Source organism: Globicephala melas, chromosome 20 (assembly GCF_963455315.2).
Source record: "Globicephala melas chromosome 20, mGloMel1.2, whole genome shotgun sequence".
In the NCBI taxonomy this organism is placed as follows: domain Eukaryota; kingdom Metazoa; phylum Chordata; class Mammalia; order Artiodactyla; family Delphinidae; genus Globicephala; species Globicephala melas.
The window spans coordinates 6,217,314-6,238,477 of NC_083333.1; the positions used below are offsets into that span (position 1 = coordinate 6,217,314).

A 21,164-nucleotide genomic window follows, 5' to 3' on the forward strand; every position below is an offset into this window, starting at 1 on the left:
GTGTCAACTTTGGGTTGCTTCACTTCCTGGCTTCCGTGAAGCTGCAGCTGCAAGAGCTTTTGCACGCTAAGCAGGCGCCCTATATAAGGCACACAAATTAGAACATAGATGCAGGAAAGTCACAAGTGTGCTTTCTGAGGGTGTCAGGGTGAGAAGAACATTGTGTCCCCAGTCCTCACTGTCATCCTCTGGTGAAGAGGTCTCTCTGATCTTCAGTCTTTCAGAAGCTGTCTCTGGGATATTTTTGTGTGATAGTCTCTACACGTGAATGAAAACATGGTTTCAGGACACCGGAAATGTCATGTTGGGTCAAATAATGGTTCGGTGGGCTCGGGCTTTTTATCACTGCTTTTGATGCCATCCACCCCTACTTTGTAGTAGCTAGTGGTAGCAGTTCCAAACTCTGGTCTCCAAACAGCTGCTGATATGGGAATTTTTTTTTTAATTAATCTGTAATGAAATAAGAAGAGTAAGAATAACATGGGAGAACATGTCCAAATGTCATTTTGGGGTAAAGAGCTGTTCTTTATTGTGAGACTATGTCCTTCTTCCATTTTTTTTACCTTCAAAAATATCCCTCCTTTTGTGAAATGCAGGTAATAGTAGATGGCAGGTTGTTTGTTGTTTTTTTTGTGTCTCACCTGGCAAAATAAAAAGGAGACAATCATAGTCCCTGTGCAACTTTTTTCAATACTCTTTTTTAAAAAAGTTGTGCTGACAGGGAGAGCAGCTCGGTGCTTTGTGACCACCTAGAGGGGTGGGATAGGGAGAGTGGGAGGGAGGGAGATGCAAGAGGGAGGGGATATGGGGATATATGTATATGTATAGCTGATTCACTTTGTTATAAAGCAGAAACTAACACACCATTGTAAAGCAATTATACTCCAATAAAGAAGTTAAAAAAATTGTGCTGAGATACACATAACTTAAAATTTACCATAATTTTACTGAAAAATTTTCAAATATACAGTGCAGTGGTATCAAGTACATTCACAATGTTGTGCAACCGTCACCAACATCCATCTCCAGAACTCTTTCCATCTTGCAAAAAGGAAACTCTGTACCCATTAAACAATAACGCCCATTCCCTCCTCCCCTTCCCAGCCCCTGGCTACCATCATTTACTTTCTGCCTCTATGAATCTGACTATTCGGTACTTTATATAAGTGAAATTATACAGTATTTTTCTTTTTGTGACTGGCTCCTCTCACTTAGCATAATGTCCTCAACGTTCGTCCATGGTGTAGAGTGTGTCAGAATTTCCTTCCTTTTTTTTCTTTTTTTAAATAAATTTATTTATTTATTTTTGGCCGTGCGCACAGGCTTTTTCTACTTGCGGAAAGTGGGGGCTACTCTTCGTTGCGGTGCGTGGGCTTCTCATTGCGGTGGCTTCTCTTGTTGCGGAGCACGGGCTTCAGTAGTTGTGGCGCACGGGCTTAGTTGCTCTGTGGCATGTGGCATCTTCCCAGACCAGGGCTCGAACCCGTGTCCCCTGCATTGGCAGGTGGATTCTTAACCACTGCGCCACCAGGGCAGCCCAGAGTTTCCTTCCTTTTGATAGCTGAATAATGTTCCATTGTATGTATACACCACTTTTGTTTATCCATTCTTCTGTCAATGGGCACTTGTATTGCTTCCACCTTTTGGCTATCGTAAATAATGCTGCTATGAACATGGGTGTACAAATATTCTTTTTTATTGAGGTATAATTTACATAAAATGCACAAACTTTAATGAACTGTTTGATGAGCTTTGACAAATATATAGATCAATGTAACTGCCACCCTATAGAACATTTCTACGACCTCAGAAATTTCCCTTGTGCCTATTTCAGTCAATGTCTCCTCCCAAACAAACTCCTCCTCCCACTCTCCTGATTTTTATCACCATAACTGATTAGTTTTGCCTGTTACTAGAACTTAATACAAATGGAATCATACACTATGTACTCTTGTGTCTGGCATTTTTTGCTCAATGTAAGGTTTTTGAGTTTCAGCCACATTATTGTAATTCATTACCCTTAATTGCTAAGTGTTATACCATTTTATAACTATATACAATTTGTTTATCCATTCTCATTTGAGTTGCTTCCAGTTTGCAGCTATCATGAATAAAGCTGCTAAGAACATTCTTGTACATCTTTTTGTGGACATATATTTTCATTTCTTTTGGGTAAAGACCTAGAAGTGGAATCTCTCTCATAGGAAAGGTGTATGTGTAACTTTATTGGAAAATGACAAAAAGTTGTTTTATTTTATGTTTATCATCTTACCCCTTGTCCTCAGCAATGTCTGAGAGTCCCAGTTTTTCCACATTTTTGCCGTTTGGTATTGTCAATTTAAAAAATTTTAACCATTCTAGTTGATATATGGTAGTACCCGTGCAACTTTTAATAAATTCCTCAGGCAATTAATTTCCTTCAGTAATATTGCCAGATGGCTTTGCTAGGATAGGATTCTTTGGATAAAAGTTAAAGAAACACAACTTAAACTAGTCTAAGTGGAAACAAAATGTATTGCCTTTTGCAACCAAACCATGGAGGTCAGAGGTGGAACTGCCCTTCAGATCACTCTCCCTGTGTCCTCTCCTCTCTACCTCTCTTTGCATGTTGGCTTCATTCTCCAAATTCCATTGTCCCCATGAAATTGGAGTTTGTCTTCAAGCAAGTCTAAGCTTTCATCCACATGGCCTTCCAACTGAACAGAGAAGAAATCACCTTTCCATCTGTTGCAGTTAGAAAACTCCGATTATCCTGGCTTGGGATTCATGCCATCCCTGAAACCAATCATTCTTTAAATCACTGACAACCACAAGTCAGAGATACAGCCCAAACACTTCTTCATTTTTTTCTTGGCCGTGCTGCACAACTTGTGGGATCTTATTTCTCCGACCAGGGATTGATCTTATTTTCCCAACCCAGGCCCTGGACAGTGTGAGCACAGAGTCCCAACCACAGGACCGCCAGGGAATTCCCCCAGACACTTCTTTTCAAAAAAAATTTTTTGTATTGAGTATAGGTGATTTACAATGTTGTATTAGTTTCTGGAGTACAGCAAAGTGATTCAGTTATATATATATATATATATATATACACACACACACACATATATACATATTCTTTTTCATATTCTTTTCCGTTATGGTTTCTTACAGGATATTGAGGATAGTTCCCTGTGCTATACAGTAGGACCTTGTTGTTTATGTATTTTATATACAGTAGTTTCTATCTGGTAATCCCAGACTCCCAGTTTATCCCTCCCCCACCCCTTTTCCCCTTTGGTAACCATAAATTTGTTTTCTATGTCTGTGAGTCTGTTTCTGTTTTGTAAATAAGTTCACTTGTATCATATTTTAGATTCAACATATAAGTGATGTTATATGATATTTCTCTTTCTTTTTCTAACTTACTTCACTTAGTATGATAATCTCTAGGTCCACCATGTTGCTGCAAATGGCATTATTTCATTCTTTTTTATGGCTGAATAGTATTCCATTGTATATATGTACCACATCTTCTTTATCCATTTGTCTGTCGATGGACACTTGGGTTGCTTCCATGTCCTGGCTATTGTAAATAGTGCTGCAATGAACAGTGGGGTGCATGTACCTTTTCTATTTCTTTTTTTCATGTATATGTTTTGAATTAGAGTTTTCTCTGGATATATGCCCAGTAGTGTAGTCTAGACACTTCTAATCTCACTTAATTTGTTGCACATCTCTCAGCTATGGGCATACTAACCATCCATGAACCAATTCCATTTAGGTTTCGGCTTGTATGGCCTCTCAGGTGAACTTAGGAACTGGAAGAGAAGTGCCACGTAAGCAACATTCTGTTGGGCCCAGTAGCCAAAATCCCATCTAGGCTTCCTAGCAGGCCTGCCACACCTTACTAACATGTTGACATTCTCTCTTTCATATTCTCCTTTGATTATTTAATCTTGCCTTTAGAACCCAACTCTACACAGTAAATCATTGGCTTTTAACTCCTCTTCCACTGTCCAGCTTTTTTTAAAAAATAAATTTATTTATTTATTTATTTATGGCTGCATTGGGTCTTTGTTGCCGTACACGGGCTTTCTCCAGTTGCGGCGAGCGGGGGCTACTCTTCATTGTGGTGCGTGGGCTTCTCATTGTGGTGGCTTTTCTTGTTGCGGAGCACAGGCTCCAGGTGCATGGGCTTCAGTAGTTGTGGCACTTGGGCTCAGTAGTTGTGGCTTGCGGGCTCTAGAGTGCCGTCTCAGTAATTGTGGTGCATGGGCTTAGTTGCTCCGCGACATGTGGGATCTTCCTGGACCAGGGATTGAACTCGTGTCCCCTGCATTGGCAGGCAGATTCCACTGCACCACCAGGGGAGTCCCCAGCTTATAACTGGAAACTTTCTTTCTTTACAGTTCTCAGGTTCCAAGCCTAATTATTTTAGCTGTTGGAGGCCATCTCAGGAACTCTCTTTTCCTCCCTGGTCTTGACCCATACCTATACTGCTTTTCTGTGGACCTGCCATTCTTCAAGTTCTGCCTGTTTTAACATTATTCCCAGACTTTAGCCACTGGATTCCAATGGTCCCTGAGGTCGTTTATAAGAAGTGATCTCTAATTCTAGTGTTCAAGGATATGATGGACAAGGCCACTTTTGCCGAAGCCATAGCTTTATGATTTGGGTCATATAACCTCCCAATTTTTATATGTTTAGATAGTGTTAAAAGTATGAAATGATTTAGTTTATCATTAGGATGGAAGTCATTTCATCCCTCTGATATCTTGGTGTTCCTCCTCTCAAAACCTTCGGCACATCTTGAAGCTCAACTACTAAAAGTTCATTCAGTGTCCTGATGTGAGAGCCCAGATGATTCTGTGGGATTTTTGTCATCAAGAAAGCTGGCCCCTTTTCCAGCATATTAATTCCTCCCCTTGCTGCCATCCTATTCTCCTTCCCCTCATTAACAACCATGGTGGTTACCAGAAATTGGGAAAGAGAAGAGCAGCCATTGTACCCAGAAAGGCAAGCATCATCCTCCCTCTTGAGAGCTTTTTAAGGGCTGGGAAAAGGCCCATAGCTAGGTTACCCCTTAAGGCACTGGCAAAGCAGGAACATCAAAATGAGAGAAACATTCATCTTTAATGTAATCTGAACTCTCTCATCCTCAAATCTAGAAGGAAGCTATTTTGATTTTGGAATATATATAAGGTTTGTGTCATTTTGAAAAATAAAATTCTAATTTGAGTTTTATTTTGGGAATGGGATACCATAATTCTTTAGTTCTTAAGGTGCTGAGGCTCTTCTTAATCTGCTCTTAATTGTGTTTTCCTTACTTCTATGTCCAGAGCCTTGTACTGGATCTGGCACAGAGACTGTGCTTAGTCAAGTTCTATTGCATGAATTAATAAATGGATGGAAGACTTGTAGAGTAGAATGAAGTGCTGGGTATGGAGCAAAGATGGGAGTTGGGGGGTAGGATGGCATTGGGAAGCAGCATTAGAGAACCTGACAGGAACATCTGCTCTGGTGTCCCTAGAGATTTGCTATAATTGCCATCTATGCTGTCTTGTCTTTGGTTGCATCAGTTCCACCTGTTTTATCTGGTTTCCTTGTCATTCTTTCCTTTCTGCATAAAGTGTTTCCCTTCTCTATTGAGCATATGAGCTAGTAATTCCTTCTTATAAGGGTCATTTTGCAAACCCACTGCTTTGTTCTGTGTCCCTGGCACTCAGGGTCTCCTGGGGAGCCTTGGCTTTTCTGTGGGCTTGCAGCATTTCAGTAACTGCTTTGTCCTGGTAACTGCTATCATTCCCTTACACCGTTTTCACCCAGACCTGTAACAGAGAGATGACTGCAGATTGTTCCCATAAATAGTATCAATCTCTTCACCTTCTGGAAATTCTTCATCTTGTGCTCTTGAGATAGAGTCCAGCTGGCTGGGTGTGAATGTGCTTTGTTTGTGCCAATCCAGTCTCGGCAAGTATTTTCATCAAAATTAGAGGCTGCAATTGCTGACTGCCAGAGCATCCCTGGTAACAATATTTTTCTGGTTGGGAGGTGTGAGTTGTGCTCTGGGGCCTTTATGTAAGAGCGCACAGTCCTAGTTTATTGCTGTTTTTATTGGAAGATGTCTTTGGATCAGGGCATACCTGACTATGTCTGGGCAAGAGAGCGCTTGGTCTCATTTGAATTTGTTGCTAGAATCTAGGACCAGCCTCGGGCAGACTTATACAATAGGTATAAGGTATAACCCAAGTAAGACTAAGCTCTACTCAGCCCTGTCTCAGCATGGTCACATCCAAAGGAAATCCAAATCCGATTCCTGAAAAGTATGGTAAGTCTTCACTGAAGTTATCTTAAAGGTGTGTCTCTCCTAAAGTCTCACACTTCTCAGGAACTTCCTCCAGTCTTCCTTTTCTCTCTGAAACTCCCCCACCCTCATACATGCTCTTTATTACCTCCCCACTCTCAGGGAATTCAGGGTGTTAGTTTGTTTTTTTTTTGTTTTTTTTTTAAATTTTAGCTCACATAACATAAAATTAACCATTTTAAATTGTACATTTCAACGGCATTTAGTACATTCACAATCTTGTACAACCATCAGTTTTATCTAGTTCCACAATTTTTTCATTGCCCAAAAGGAAACCCTGTATCCATCAAGCAGCCACTCCCATTCCCCCCTACACTTGTATTTTCAAAAAGCTCTCAAGGTGGGCTTCCCTGGTGACGCAGTGGTTGAGAGTCCGCCTGCCGATGCAGGGAACACGGGTTCATGTCCCGGTCTGGGAAGATCCCACATGCCGCGGAGCAGCTGGGCCCGTGAGCCATGGCCGCTGAGCCTGCGCGTCCGGAGCCTGTAAACAGCTAGAAAATGGCTGATCTAGGATTTGAACTCAGTTCATGGTCTAGCAGTATTGATGAACTTTTCTCTGACTCCCCATCACAATTAGTTGCTTTTTCCTCTGTGTTCCAATAGAAGGGTTTTTTTGTTTTTTGTTTTTGTTTCATTTTGTTTTGTTTTAGTTCACTACATAGAAGCAGTTTTATCATAGAGTAAACACACAGACTCTGAAGCCAGACTCCCTGAGTTTGAGTCCTGGATCTTTGGCTTGCCAGCTGTGAGAGATCTGGTGCCTCAGTATATTTATTTATCTTTGAAACGGGGAAGATAATAGTACATAACTCAGGATTGTTGTGAGGATTAAATGCATCAACCAATGTAAAGGGTTTAGCACAGTGCCTGTTACATAGCACTGGCCTCATGGGAATATTCTGTCCTGTCTATGTTATATCTCCCTCACTAGACTCTGGCCTCCTAGAAGAGGACAATCCTTCATTCATCTTCCAATCCTAGTGCACCCAGCACAGCAGACCTTTCACTAGATGGGTGCTCCATAAACATTTGCCAAATTGAATGTGTCAGTCTGTGGGTGTTTCTGCCAGACAGTGTGACATTTACAGGTTCATGATCTATGGTGTGCTTCAATTACCCAAGAGTCTTTTTAGAAAAAGTGGTTGCTGAAGTCGGGCAGGCCATTCAAAAGCTCTGCCCTGTTTCCAAAAATCCAGGTCATTACCACTCTGCTTCTGTGAACCAGAAGCCTTTCCCCAAGTTCCCTCACTTGTGAGGCCAAGACTTTCCTTGTGGGAAGGAGAAAAGGGACACCTGTCACAAGGTTAAGATTTCTCAGGGGCAGCTGGAGTTATTTAGTTGGAGTTTTCCCCTCCAGTGAGCAGTGACCGGGTTGGGAGCTTTGGGTTTCATTTCTAACCACCAGCACAGGGTACCTGCTTAGGATGGAGACTCCAGACCCAAAAGAGGCTACAATCACAAGGCAGGAGGCCCAGGGATTCCTGGGAGGGTGGTGGCTCAAGTTACATCACATTATTTCACTGCCTTCACACGTTTATTTATTGCCTCACTAGGTGAGGCTGCAGGAGTGAGTTGGCAGGAAGAGGCTTCAAAGGAGAGTGAAAACGGTAGAAAAGGAAATATTTGATTAGAGGTTAACATGTCCCCTGGGGCTTCTTTGATTTGGATTATTCTAAAAGTACACAGTGTAATGATTAAGTACTCCGGGTTGGAGGGGGGGAAGGGAGGAGTGGTCTCTGTACAGAGTTGGGGCTCTGTTTCTGATGAGTTGCAGCTGCTGTGTAAAAGGCGCACTAAACCAAACAGGCAGGGAGGAGAAGAGGAGCTCACAGGACCAGAGTGACTGTGTGCTCAAGTCATCATCTTCACCTAAGCCCGCGCTTTCTCCTGTCCTACACCTCAGTGAACACCTGCAAGTTGCTTTGGCTATAACCTGAAGTCAGCCTACAACCCTCTGTCTCTCTCTGTCATCAGATCCTGTCCACTTTCTCTCCTAAAGGTCTTTCAAATCCATTTCCTTCTTTCTACCTCCACTGGCACTGTCCTTGAGGGTTCAGAGCCTCATGTCTTCTCGGATTATATCTTCCTTACAGGGTTCTTGGTCTCGAGTCTTAGTCCTTCCACTCCATTCTCCATGTTACTGTCAGAGAGATTTTTCTAAACTAGCTTAAAATCCATCAGTGGCTCTCCGTGGTCTTACAGATCAAGTGCTCCCCAGAGTCTGGCTTGTGAGGCTCTTTGGGTTCTGGTCCTGCTTCTCTGGCTTGTGTCCTCCATACCTGTGAGCTCCTTCACAATCCTGCTCTGCATGCAGTTCTCAGAATGTGCAGTATTTGCTCTCAAGCCTTCGGCGCTTGCTCTTCCTTCTGTCCAGAATACCTCCCTTCCTCCCCTAGTTTCTCTCTTTCTCCCTTACTCCTCCTTGGGTTGAATGAGGTTTCCCTCACCTGGGCCCCCATATCCATATTGTACCACTTACCACAAACTGTATCCAACCTCTAACTGAGCAGAGTGAATTGCTTACCAGCACGTAGCTCTAGCACACAATAGTTGCTCAGTAAAAATCTGATAAATGAATGAACCCTTTACTATTCATATTAGGGTTCAATCATAGTTCAAGGAAGGAGACTTGAATCGCTTGGCTCTGAAAGAAGGAACCAGAACAGTTATTGCAATTATGTTCTTTGTTGGGTAGAATTTCACACTTGATAAAAGGATTGTGAGGTTTTGTGTTTCTTCAAACTAAAGTGATTTAAGCCTACTTTGAAGACCAGTTTAAAGGCCTCTTCTCCAGATGATAAAACAGGGTACTTGTCAGTTTTGAGGTGTTCCGGAATTATTCTCACCAAGCGTCTCCAGAAATGTCATACCTGCTGCTTTTAAAATGTTATTCTAAGGCCACAGTTAAACAAGTATCTCGCTCAGGAGAGGTGTGAGAGGTGGGCAAGTGAATCATGAAATGAAATCTGCCTACAGGGCTGAGAATAGCACACACAGGAACCAATGGCAGTGAAATAAACTGGGGTAACGCCAAGGAAATATATCCATTAACACAAAGGGAGCCTACTACATAGCAGATTTCCACTGTACATAAAGGAGACACCTTCTTTCAACAGAGACTAAAAACTGAAATGAGGTAGTGAGCCCTCTGCCACTCCAAGTGTCCCAGTCTCTTCAACCGCTGCCGAGGCGCTGGGCGACAGACTCCGATGGAAGGGGTGCAAGGTGCAAAGGGCTGAGGCGTCTTTTAGCTCTTCCAAGGTAGATTCTTTAGAACCTTTGGGTTTTTTCGAGTCCTTTGAGTCTTTCTAACCTTTTGATTCTTTCAATTCTCGGTTCTAAGCGTTAAAGCGCCGCTAGGAAAAGCTGCAACAAAGATGGGAAGGAAGCTAGTGAGAGTACTCAGAGAAAAAGGGGTGAGAATTTAAGGGGTAAGCCAGAAAGAAGAGACTGAGGGAGTAAAGGAGAAGCGGAGCAAACGCAGAAGGGAAACGGGGAGGAGGGAAAGAGAGCGACAGGAACCTAGACCGATGAAGAGAGTGACCAAACTCTTCCCCGAGAGAAGAAAGGCACGCCCAGAGGGAATCGGCTGCTTTAAGGACAGCCCCGCCCCTCGGCGTGACGCCGCAGCAGGGCCAGCCACGATTGGCTGCGGCCTGGAGGGCGGGATGGGGTTGCTAGGAGCGGAGGGGATCCGGCTGGCCAAGGCCTCCCGGAGCGCGGAGCCGAGGGAACGGGGTCCGGGTTTGCAACGCTGCTGGAAGATGGCGAGAGGCTGGGACGCGCGGCCGCCCTGGCGGCCAGGGCGCGTCTCGCTGCTGCTGTGTCTGCTGTTGCTGCTGCGGAGCCCGGCCCGGGCAGCGCACATCAAGAAGGCGGAGGCGACGACGACGACGACGAGCGCGGGCGCCGAGGCGGTCAAGGGCCAGTTCGACCGCTACTACCACGAAGAGGAGCTGGGCTTGGCGCTGAGGGAGGCGGCGGCCGCGGGGCCCCCGGGCCTGGCCCGCCTCTTCAGCATCGGCAGCTCGGTGGAGGGCCGGCCGCTGTGGGTGCTGCGCCTCACGGCGGGCCTGGGGCCGCCGCCTTCTGACGGCGATACGGGGCCCGACGCGGCGGGGCCGCTCCTGCCCGGCCGGCCGCAGGTGAAGCTGGTGGGCAACATGCACGGCGACGAGACCGTCTCGCGCCAGGTGCTCGTCTACCTGGCCCGCGAGCTGGCGGCTGGCTACCGCCGCGGGGACCTGCGCCTGGTCCGCCTGCTCAACACCACTGACGTGTACGTTCTGCCCAGCCTCAACCCCGACGGCTTCGAGCGCGCCCACGAGGGCGACTGCGGCTTCAGCGACAGCGGCCCTCCCGGGGCCAGCGGCCGCGACAACAGCCGTGGCCGCGACCTCAACCGCAGCTTCCCGGACCAGTTCAGCACCGGTGAGCCCCCGTCCCTGGACGACGTGCCCGAGGTGCGCGCCCTGATCGAGTGGATCCGCAGGAACAAGTGAGTGTCGTCCTCCCTCCACCGCCGCCTCCTCCCCCCCGCCCCCTCCCCATCCAAGTGAGCCTCCAGAGCAGAGGCTGGATCCGGCACTCAGCAAGCGCTCAAACGGTGCTCTCAGGCCTAAGGGACGGGGGTAGTGAGGGCGGAGAGCGACACCCCGTAACGGGGACAGGGCCCAGGCCGCTTAGCCTCCTGTCCGGCTAATTGTCCGAGAAGCGCTGCCTAGAGGCTGTCATTTATTCAAAGGATGCAGAGAGCGCTGTTTGGCCGGAGGGGAGACTCTTCTAGCATCCTGGCCCCTGTTCTCACAGGATCGTAGAATATGAGCGACGGAAGAGACATTAAGGATGACCTAGGTCAGCTCACTTATTTTATACATAAACTGACAAGATTGCGATTATCTTATAACTACAGGCACTGTGCTAAGCCCTTTCTGTGGACTGCATGATCTCAGTTTATGTTGGCCACAACCTGATGAGACAGACAGCATTAACATCCCTGTTCTGTAGCTGGGACTTCAACTCACGCATTTAGTCAGTGCTCTTAACGGGCATGGAGGGAGACTGTAGCCTAGAAGTGACAGATGACACTGCCGGGGTCATCTTCTTGGTTATTTAACCGAAACTGATTCACTTCCAGTCTTTACCTCTGACTCAGCTGTGGAGCATATAGGTATGGCTGGCTGGAGAACTTGTACAGATCTGGAACCTTCATCTGTAAGCAGCTTCATTTTAGACTCTGAAGGGTTTCTGCTGCCACTTGTGCACATTATTAGTGGGCCAGGGCCAAATGGCTAATTGTCACACTTAATAGACACCTTAAGTGTTAGTAACCGCTCTGTGAGATTTAAAAACTTAAAGGAAGCACGAGGACCTGAAGAAATTGGTGTATAACAAGAAAATATTATAAATATATATATGGTGTGTTTATGTACCCAGTTAAACCTTACAGGAATTGTTCCTACTGGCAAAATGTGTGTGGGCTACAATAATATGGGTCATCTCTGTGGAGAAGGTAGAACTTGAACTGAGTCTTGAGAGATGGGTAGGATTTTCAGCAAAATGGTGGAGGAGAGGAATAAAGGAAGAAGGAACTTATTCCAGGTGGAATAATATCTGAAGTGACCATGCACCTCTTCCTTTTGTCAAGCATCGGCTTTGCCAGCATATCCCCATTTTTGTGTCTTCATAAGGCTTGTGAAGCAATTAATCTTTCCATACTGATTTGAAGAAGATATCTGAGTGACAGATAAGATACAAGCAATAATGAGCAAAGAAGTTTCCCTTTAGGACTTGGAATCATCTCTTCTACAAGGTTCAGCATATATAGCAGACCTTGAAAAATTCATGGCCATTGTGACAATTCTAGATTCTTTTTATCTCCTACCTTTCACTTTACTCCTTCTGAGATCCCTTGTAGGTATTAATTTCACATGCTTTCCGGGAAGATTTTTCCTTTAAAGATAGTGGTGTCGGGACTTCCCTGGTGGTGCAGTGGTTAAGAATCTGCCTGCAAATGCAGGGGACACAGGTTGGAGCCCTGGTCTGGGAAGTCCCACATGTCGCAAAGCAACTAAGCCCACAAGCCACGACTGCTGAGCCTGTGTGCCACAACTTCTGAAGCACACGTGCCTAGAGCCCGGGCTCTGCCACAAGAGAAGCCACCGCAATGAGAAGCCCCGCTCACTGCAACGAAGAGTAGTCCCAGCTCGCCGCAACTAGAGAAAGCCCAAGTGTAACAATGAACACCCAATGCAGCCAAAAATAGATAAATAAATAAATAAATTTAAATAAAATAAAAAATAAAAAAATAAAGATAATGGTGTCAGGACCTCTGACATTTACATAAGAAGTGTGACTTTAACATACAGCTTATTGTCAGAAGCTGTGATGGCCAGGGCCTTTCTGAGATGATATATCAAATTCACTGTTTGTATTGCTTGAAGGACACGTTTAAAAAGCCCCATCATGACCTTTGCAGGGATGTAAATTCTGTGAGTAGATTTTTCTATTCAGTATTACTTCTGCTGTGACCAGAAATAAAAATGAGCTTTGTCTTGGTGCAAGTCACCTTGAGACTATACTGAAAGCTTTAAATTTTAAATCTAGGACCAAAAATGTGCTCTTTGGATAACTCTTTCATATCACCAGTATTTAATGATTAAAGTTATGGTCTGGGCTGGCTATTCAATGATAGAAGCTTGTGAAGATTTTAAAAGCTCATCTGTGTCAGTTGGTATTACAAAGGAAGTGGCTCTGTTTTGTGGCTATGGACTACCCTAATCATATCCGCCCTCTTTGCAAATGTAACTCTAATCAGAAGGGAAAGTATGTGCGTATATAGGGTGAAAAGTACATCCTTCCATCCTCAATCATAAATAACTCAAGATGCACATTATTTAATGATTAATCAGTAACAAGGGACATTGATATGTGAATAAAGTAAAAACAACAAGCACATACACGATTTGAGATTGATTCCTAAATATATAGAGACAACTTTATGGATAGGAAATTCTAAAACCACAGACCGTCTGTACAGGGAAATTACCTTTTTCAATGTATTTCGTGAAATAAATCATTTGAATAATTTCTTGATATCCTATTCACCCAGCTGTATTAGAAATAGATTTTTGTTGTTGTTTTGGATATGTAACAATTTAACACTCATTTCCTCCTGCTTGGGAAAGTGGAGTTTATTTTCTTTGTTTCACTTTATACTTCATCCAATCCATGATTTTGTACTACTGATAATTGACTCATCTGCTCAAGAAAATATACAAGATTTTAACTCCATCATTAAAATAAAGATTTTATAGTTTACTTCACCCTCATATTTTTGGCACAGTTCTTTAATTAAATATACCTGCTTAGACTTTAATAGGAGATTAGCATATAAATGATTTTTTGGGTATGTTTGTGAAAAGCATTATCATATTGTTGGGGTAGGTGTATAGCTACAATTTCCTGAAACCTTTAGAATTTAGTTTATCAGACATCAAATTTTCTTAATTTTTTTAAAGTTATTTACAGGGTTATCTGGGGACCATAATAAAGTTAACTTGGAGATTGACTTTTTAATATCTACAGACTCTTGTTTATAATTTTTATGATATATTTACCAGTTACTTTAAATCTTACGCAAGGAATGATATATGATATTGAAGTCAAATGTGAGAAACACTTAAGAGAATTGATTTGATTGGAAACCATAAAATACCCTTCAAATAAAATTGGATCGATATACAAAGTTGGTTTGACAAAGACTAAAAGAAATAATCTTACAACCACTATAATAGATACCACTTTCTTTTGAAATCGCCCTTACCAGAGTGGCATTGGTGCTTTTAAAACTATGTGAGTAGAGTAAGGAAAATCTAATAATTTAATTTTATCACTCAAGTAGATTGCAAATATTTCATTGTTCTAAAAGTATTTGATTAGGCCATTTTAACAGTATTTCTGAGAAGTGTTACAAGAAATGTCAAACAAAGTGAAAAACAGCATTTAATAGAGAATCTTGGAATTTAAAATTTTAATTGAACACGTATAAAGTAACATGCTTCACTTATTTAGAATATTCAGTTACCCTTTTTTTTTTTTTTCCCACTAGACTATGAATGCCATGAGGGCATTTTTGTATTTGTTTCTTCACTAATATATTCCTTAGTGCCTATAGAACATTTGGCTTATAGTTGACACTCAAGAAAATTTGTTGCTCAGTTGATTGTCTGAACTGGGCCAGCCTTCTTGTAACTTTCCCAAAGTCAGTGTGGGGTGGTGGTGGGGAAGTACTTAAATTATTTTAGGCATAGAAACCAAAAAGTAAATTGTTAATAACTTGCTATGGAGGAGGGATGGGTAAATTGGAGTTAGAATAGATGCTTAGTTTTTGTTTCTGTAACATTGTAGAATTGGAACTGGTGAGTAGAATTATAGTCTGTAAGGCAGTGATTCCCTAAGCAGGATGCTAGAGGTCTCCAAAGGAATGAACATTTGCTGAGCAGGGGCTATAAAGCAGTCATTGTGCTGGAAGATAATTGTACATGTATTATCTTATTTAATTCTTGTAACAACCCTGGGAGGCAGGTAGCATTAATCCCCGTTTTACAGATGAGAGAGAAACTGGGGTTCAATGGATTTAGAGGCAGCAACTTCTCCTGATCATGTTACTAGTGAGTGACATGTCTGCAAAACCAAATGTTCTTACGCATATTTGCCTGGTTTTAAAGCCTGTGCTATTGCCACTATACCAAATGGCATTCCCCTCTGGTATCTAGAACTGTGCTAATTTTAATTATGTAAAACTAGTCTTCTTTCATAGTCTATTCTGGTGTTTAATCACTGTCTTTATCAGCTAAATTCTGTCTTCTGATGAATAGATTCTGTGTTACAAGTAATTTTCATTGTTTGACCTCCTCTGGGAGGTACTGATCATACCTAACCTTTCAAATTAAACATATCGTAGACTTAATTTTCTTTCAAACATATAGAAAGAAATGTTATAAATCAACCCCCTTTAGAATTACTGTAGGTCAGTTTATTTCAGCCACAAAAAGGCAGAAGCAAAAAATCTAATTTTGAGTGCAAAGAGAAAAGTGTTTAATCTCCACTCATAGTAATGGTTTGAACTGTTACCTGAGTGAAAAATGTATAAATAGGACTTTGGCATGTTTTTGCCTTTACCTTTTACCATAAAAGGCATTCTTCAGTATTTCTATATCTATAAATTTGACCAAATTGTAAATGGATTCGCTTAAAAGTATCAATAAAAGTGCAAAAAGTTTAAAATGTTTCTTTTATAGAAGCAGCCTTGTCTCCATGTCAGTTTATTTTTTAATGGTCCAACCAGGAACCTTGCACCTAGAAAGAGAGCTGCTTTTACAGTGATGCAATGTTCTGTATTGTTTTTATCTGAAAGCAGCTCAGGTCTTTCCCCGCCCCTGAATTTTCTCAGCTATGGCTTCTCTCCTGAAAATGTGAATTTAGTGTACTGTGAAAATGGAATGAGGCAAAGCACATCCTGTTTTAAATTAGACTCCCTATCTTAAAAATTCTCTCTGGACAGTAATATAAAAAGCATGAAACTTATTAACCTAACTCGTATATTCAACAAATATTTATTTATGCCAGCCATGCTTTCTATGAAATTAACACAATATGAAGTACAAGAATTAGATTGAACTCTATGAAATTGTAATTTTTGTAGGTCAAGACATGGTTGAATAGTGGCAAGTTCATATTGTTCAACTTAATACATGATTTTACAGTTCCCTGAATAAGACGTCTCCTGAAACATTAATTTACACTGTGTTATTCAGCTATTTTTTTCAGTGATGGGGAAATTATTTAAAGTTATTTGAAGTTAACTTGGACTGTAAAAACTGTTTGAAATTTATTGAGTTAATAATACTTTCTTTCCATTTTCTTTTTTTTTTATTGTTGTTAGTCTAACAGCTGATAGAGTTGTCTTCTAGGTGTCAAGAGGAATATCTAAGTTCATTTATAAAAGATGTAGAATTTTAAAATACATGTTTTCTGTTCCCTTTAAAAAATGATATGTGATTTGGTTATGTTTTCAAAGGTTTGTGCTTTCTGGAAATCTGCATGGTGGCTCGGTGGTAGCAAGCTATCCTTTTGATGATTCTCCAGAACATAAGGCTACTGGAATATATAGCAAAACCTCAGATGATGAAGTATTTAAATACTTGGCAAAAGCCTATGCTTCAAACCACCCCATAATGAAAACTGGTGCCCCTCATTGTCCTGGAGATGAAGATGAGACTTTCAAAGATGGGATCACAAATGGTGCGCATTGGTATGATGTGGAAGGTATGTAAAGCCCTGAATATGCTGTATTTCCCCCTGTGTACATTTAGCATTCCTAAGTATACTCTGGTGGAAAGAGGAAATTTCGAGGAATTCTGATTTTTTTTTTTTTTGGCCATGCTGCCCAGCATGTGGGATCTTAGTTCCCTGACCAGGGATCAAACCTGTGCCCCCTGCATTAGAAACGCAGAGTCTTAACCACTGGACCACTGGGGAAGTCTGAATTCTGATTTTTTTAATCTTTTGTTTTTTAATTTTGAAAATTTCAAGCCCACAGTAAAATTGAAAGAAAACTACATGAACACCTGTATATCCTTCATTTAAATTCACCAAGTGTTATCTTACCCCAAATGTTCCCCCTCCTAACCCCTCTCACGTGTATGCGCGCACACACACACACACACACACACTCTTTTGCCAAATGATCCAAAAGTAGGTTGCAGATTTTATGACACTTCACCTGTAAATACCTCCCAAGTATGTATTTCCTAAGTACAAGGACATTCTCTTGTATAACCCATGTACCATTATTGTAACTGAGAAATCAACAGTAATTCAGTACTATCATCGCACATGCTGTTCATAACTCAAAATTCCTCTATTATCCCCCAGATATCTCTTATAGCTCCTTTTCTTCCAGATCAGATGCAGTCAAGGTCCCAGCATTGCATTTGGCTCTTGTGTTTTTTTAGTTTCCCCCATCTAGAACAGTCATATCAACAGTCTCTTTTCTTAATGATGGTGAAACTTCTGAAGTGTCCAGGCCAGTTGTCCTACAGAACGTCCCATATTCTAGATTTGCTGCTTTCTTCCTGATAAGATTATCAGGTCAGAATTTCCAGCAAGATCATTATATCAGTCCCATCAGGAGGCACATAAAGTGAGGCTGCAAGTGGCCAAGTTGGGCAGCTTGGTTAATGTGATGACCACCACTTCTCTCCATTTTACATAAAGGCATATTTTCCCTTTGTATTTTAATATGTGGGATGATTGTGGAATGCTGTTTTTTTAAAAATTGTGGTTGAAAAAATATATCATAAAATTTGACATTTTTAACCTTTTTTTTTTTTTTTTTTTTTTTTTTTGCGGTACGCGGGCCTCTCACTGCTGTGGCCTCTCCCATTGCGGAGCACAGGCTCCAGACGCGCAGGCTCAGCAGCCATGGCTCACGGGCCTAGCCGCTCCGCGGCATGTGGGATCTTCCCGGACCGGGGCACCCGAACCCGCGTCCCCTGCTTCGGCAGGAGGACTCTCAACCACTGCGCCACCAGGGAAGCCCTTAACCATTTTTAAATGTAGAATTAGGTGGTATTAATTATATTCACAATGTTGTACGTCTGTATCACTACCGTCTACTTACAAAACTTTAAAAATACCAGACAGAAACTCTGTAACCATTAAGCAAAAACTCCCTATTCCCCACTCATTTCCCACCGCCCCCACCCCACCCCACCCCCAGCCACTGGTAACTTCTAATCTCCTTTTTATCTCTGTGAATTTGCCTACTCTAGATATTTCATATAACTAGAGTTAATATATTTGTCCTTCTACATCTGGCTCATTTCACTTAGCATAACGTTTTCAGGGTCCATCCATTTTGCAGCATGTATCAGAACTTCATTTCTTTTTATGGCTGAGAAGTATTCCATTGTATGTATATACTACATTTCATTTATCCAGTCATCCGTTGTTTCCACCTTTTAGCTACTATGAATAATGCTGCTATGAATGTTGGTGTACAAGTATCTACTTGAGTCCTTGTTTTCAAATCTTTTTAAATACTCAGGAGTGGAATTGCTGGGTCATATGGTAATTCTGTATTTAGCTTTTTACACAGTGGCTGTACTACTTTACATATCCACCAGCAATTTCTCATGAAATGGTATGTTTATGTTAAAGTAAGCTTGAATTGTTTACCTTTTCTTTTAAATGTTACAAAAACAGCTATTGTTCTTTTTAAACTTTTGGTATCCTTTGAATAATGACTTTTTCATTTTTATGCCCAGGCTTAGACAATTTAATTAAGAGTAATCAGAAGGAACAAGTCACTCTATGGAAAAGTCATCAGTATAAACTTTTTTCTCTTCTTAGAATCTGCCCACGGTGAATGCCTTAGATTTCCCCTTACCTTGTTGTTGGCAGTTAGTCACATTATAAAGTATGTTACGACGTTTCTCTTCATGTGCCTTCATATAAATATTTGAATAACTCTTTGACTTCTTATGTCAAGCCAAGTGTACACAAATTGGGTGCTAAGTTTGAGGACTTGATACTTTCTAGAGTCTTCTTATTCCCGTATAGTTTCTACCAGTGTTTCTTATATATAACTAGTGATCTGAACTATTTAGAAAGGGCTTTGAAATATTTAGAAGCCAGACTTTCTGCCCGGAACAATTAGAAGTGGTTTGAAAACCATTAAAAAATTTTAAAGATAAAGGACGTACTTTAATGTTTAATCTCATTTCAATCTTTAGCAAATATATTTCTATTTTTTCTTTCTTTCTTTCTTTCTTTTTTTTTTTTTTTTTTTGTGGGATCTTAGTTCCCCGACCAGGGATTGAACTCACGCCGTCCGCAGTGAAAGCACAGAGTTTTAGCCACTGGATCACCAGGGAATTCCCTTTAGCAAGTATATATAATAAAACCTGATTTCATGAACTAGTGGTTTTGTGATGTAGTCAAGTTGCTTCATTATTTGAGATACTATTTAAAATAATGGACTAAAAAATAATTAAACTTTCATTTTTGGAGAAAGTTGTAAAAGGTTAGAAAGTAGTTTCTAATTGACAAATAATTAAGGAAGGTAAATATATGTTATACTATTTAAAAAGTAAGTGTGCTTCCTTCATAGTAAGATTACTTGGTTAAGCCAGGCAACGGGTTTTTCTGAGTCTTCAGACATCTAAAGGAGCTAAATTTTGCCGTTGCCATTATTATTGTTTTTATGAGCATCTACTTCTCTCCTGTTTCAGCTGGATGGTCAGGCATATTTTATTTCTACAATAGGTAGCTTATATCTTTTACTGCCTTAGCAATATTGAGCAGTTTCGGTAGTTTCTTTTGTGTGTGTGTTTTAATAGCTTTAGCAAGGTATAATGGACATACAATAAACTGGACACATTTAAAGTGTACAATTTCATAAGTTTCAACGTATATGTGCACCCATGAAACATAAGTATTAAGTTTCAGTAGTTTCAACAGGGTAAATTCATTGTTTGTCTTATACTGGACTGCGATAAGATGTTGTGAAACCTTGTGAGTAGGCGTATATTCAGACCCGGATGTCCTGGAATAACTTGACTGACATTTATGTGATGTATTTAAAAATTCTAACTCAAAGAAGTTTAGAGCTGAAAATGAATATATTGATCTAGTCCAACCCTTCTGCTTTATAGGAAATCGAGGCCTTAGAGAAGGAATAACTGGTGCGGAATCATTTATTAACCTAGCAAATATTTACTGAGCACTTGCCACATCCCATACACTATATTAAGTGATGGGGTACAGTGTGAGCAAAACAGAAACAATTCCTGCTCTCGGGGATCAGATAGTGTATTAGTAATGGGGGATGTGAGGTAATTTTGCCCCCACCACCTTCACCTTCATTGCCAGGGTTGATTCAGCATATCTAGCTGCCTACGTGGGTGGCCTTGCTTCTCTCAACATGTCTCTCAAACCTCAGGATCCATCTGGGGAATGACTATCCTAATAAGGCCTGTGAACAGTCGTGCTCCTCTGCTAAAGCCTGTTACTGTGAGAGCCTAAGCTGAACTTATTCACGGGGCAGGCCTTCTTCTATTTTTTTTTTTTTTTTTTTAACCACAGTGTGCTGATTTGTATGCCTTTTGTTTACCATTCTTTATTATCTTCTTTCTTCATGGTTTTGAAGACATTATAAAAATCATCTGATGGTTTAATATGTTTATTCCAAAGCAAACCTAATGAAACTGAATTATAGTTTCAGTCAACTTTTAAGAATTGCCCTCTTTCAACTTACAGAAATTTTTAAAAGGGCAAGTAACCACCTAGAAAGAGAAGAGAGCTATGAAATGTGACCAGATAACATATCTAACTAATTCAGGATTTTTGGTGCGACTTTAAACTCCTTTGATCATGTGGGCAGCCCTTCTCTGCGTAAAGTGGAGGTCAGACTGAGTAGCACTGATGTGCTCTTAAATACTGAGGTATGTTTGGCTTTAAGTAGATTGCTGACAGAAAGGAAAGAGCCTGGGGAAAATAATTACCAAACTGTTTTGAACAACATAAAAGGTTAGTTAGATTTGGTCCAAAAATGGACTGAAAAGCTTATTCTTGTGCAGCATTTTCTGTGTCATTAAATAGGGCATTATGTTGTAATTCTTATGACACCAGGAAATTGGAATCTATATAAAATAAAAAAAAATCAAATGGATGGTACAGAACTGAAGAAATATAATATCTGGTATTAAGAAATAGACAAATCCATAAATACAGTAGGAGATTTTAAACA

The 21,164-nt window shown here is 41.2% G+C and overlaps 1 protein-coding gene across 1 annotated transcript in view; it reads left to right on the forward strand.

Annotated features, from left to right (window-relative positions):
• The first annotated feature begins 10,045 nt into the window (after positions 1–10,045).
• The window catches only part of CPD (carboxypeptidase D), a 67,613-nt gene continuing 56,494 nt past the window's right edge, over positions 10,046–21,164 (forward strand). The window contains exons 1-2 of the mRNA XM_030861912.2: positions 10,046–10,847; positions 16,431–16,678. Coding sequence (XP_030717772.1) covers positions 10,114–10,847; positions 16,431–16,678 — 982 coding nt within the window. The 5' untranslated portion in view covers positions 10,046–10,113. The remainder of the gene's footprint in view (positions 10,848–16,430; positions 16,679–21,164) is intronic.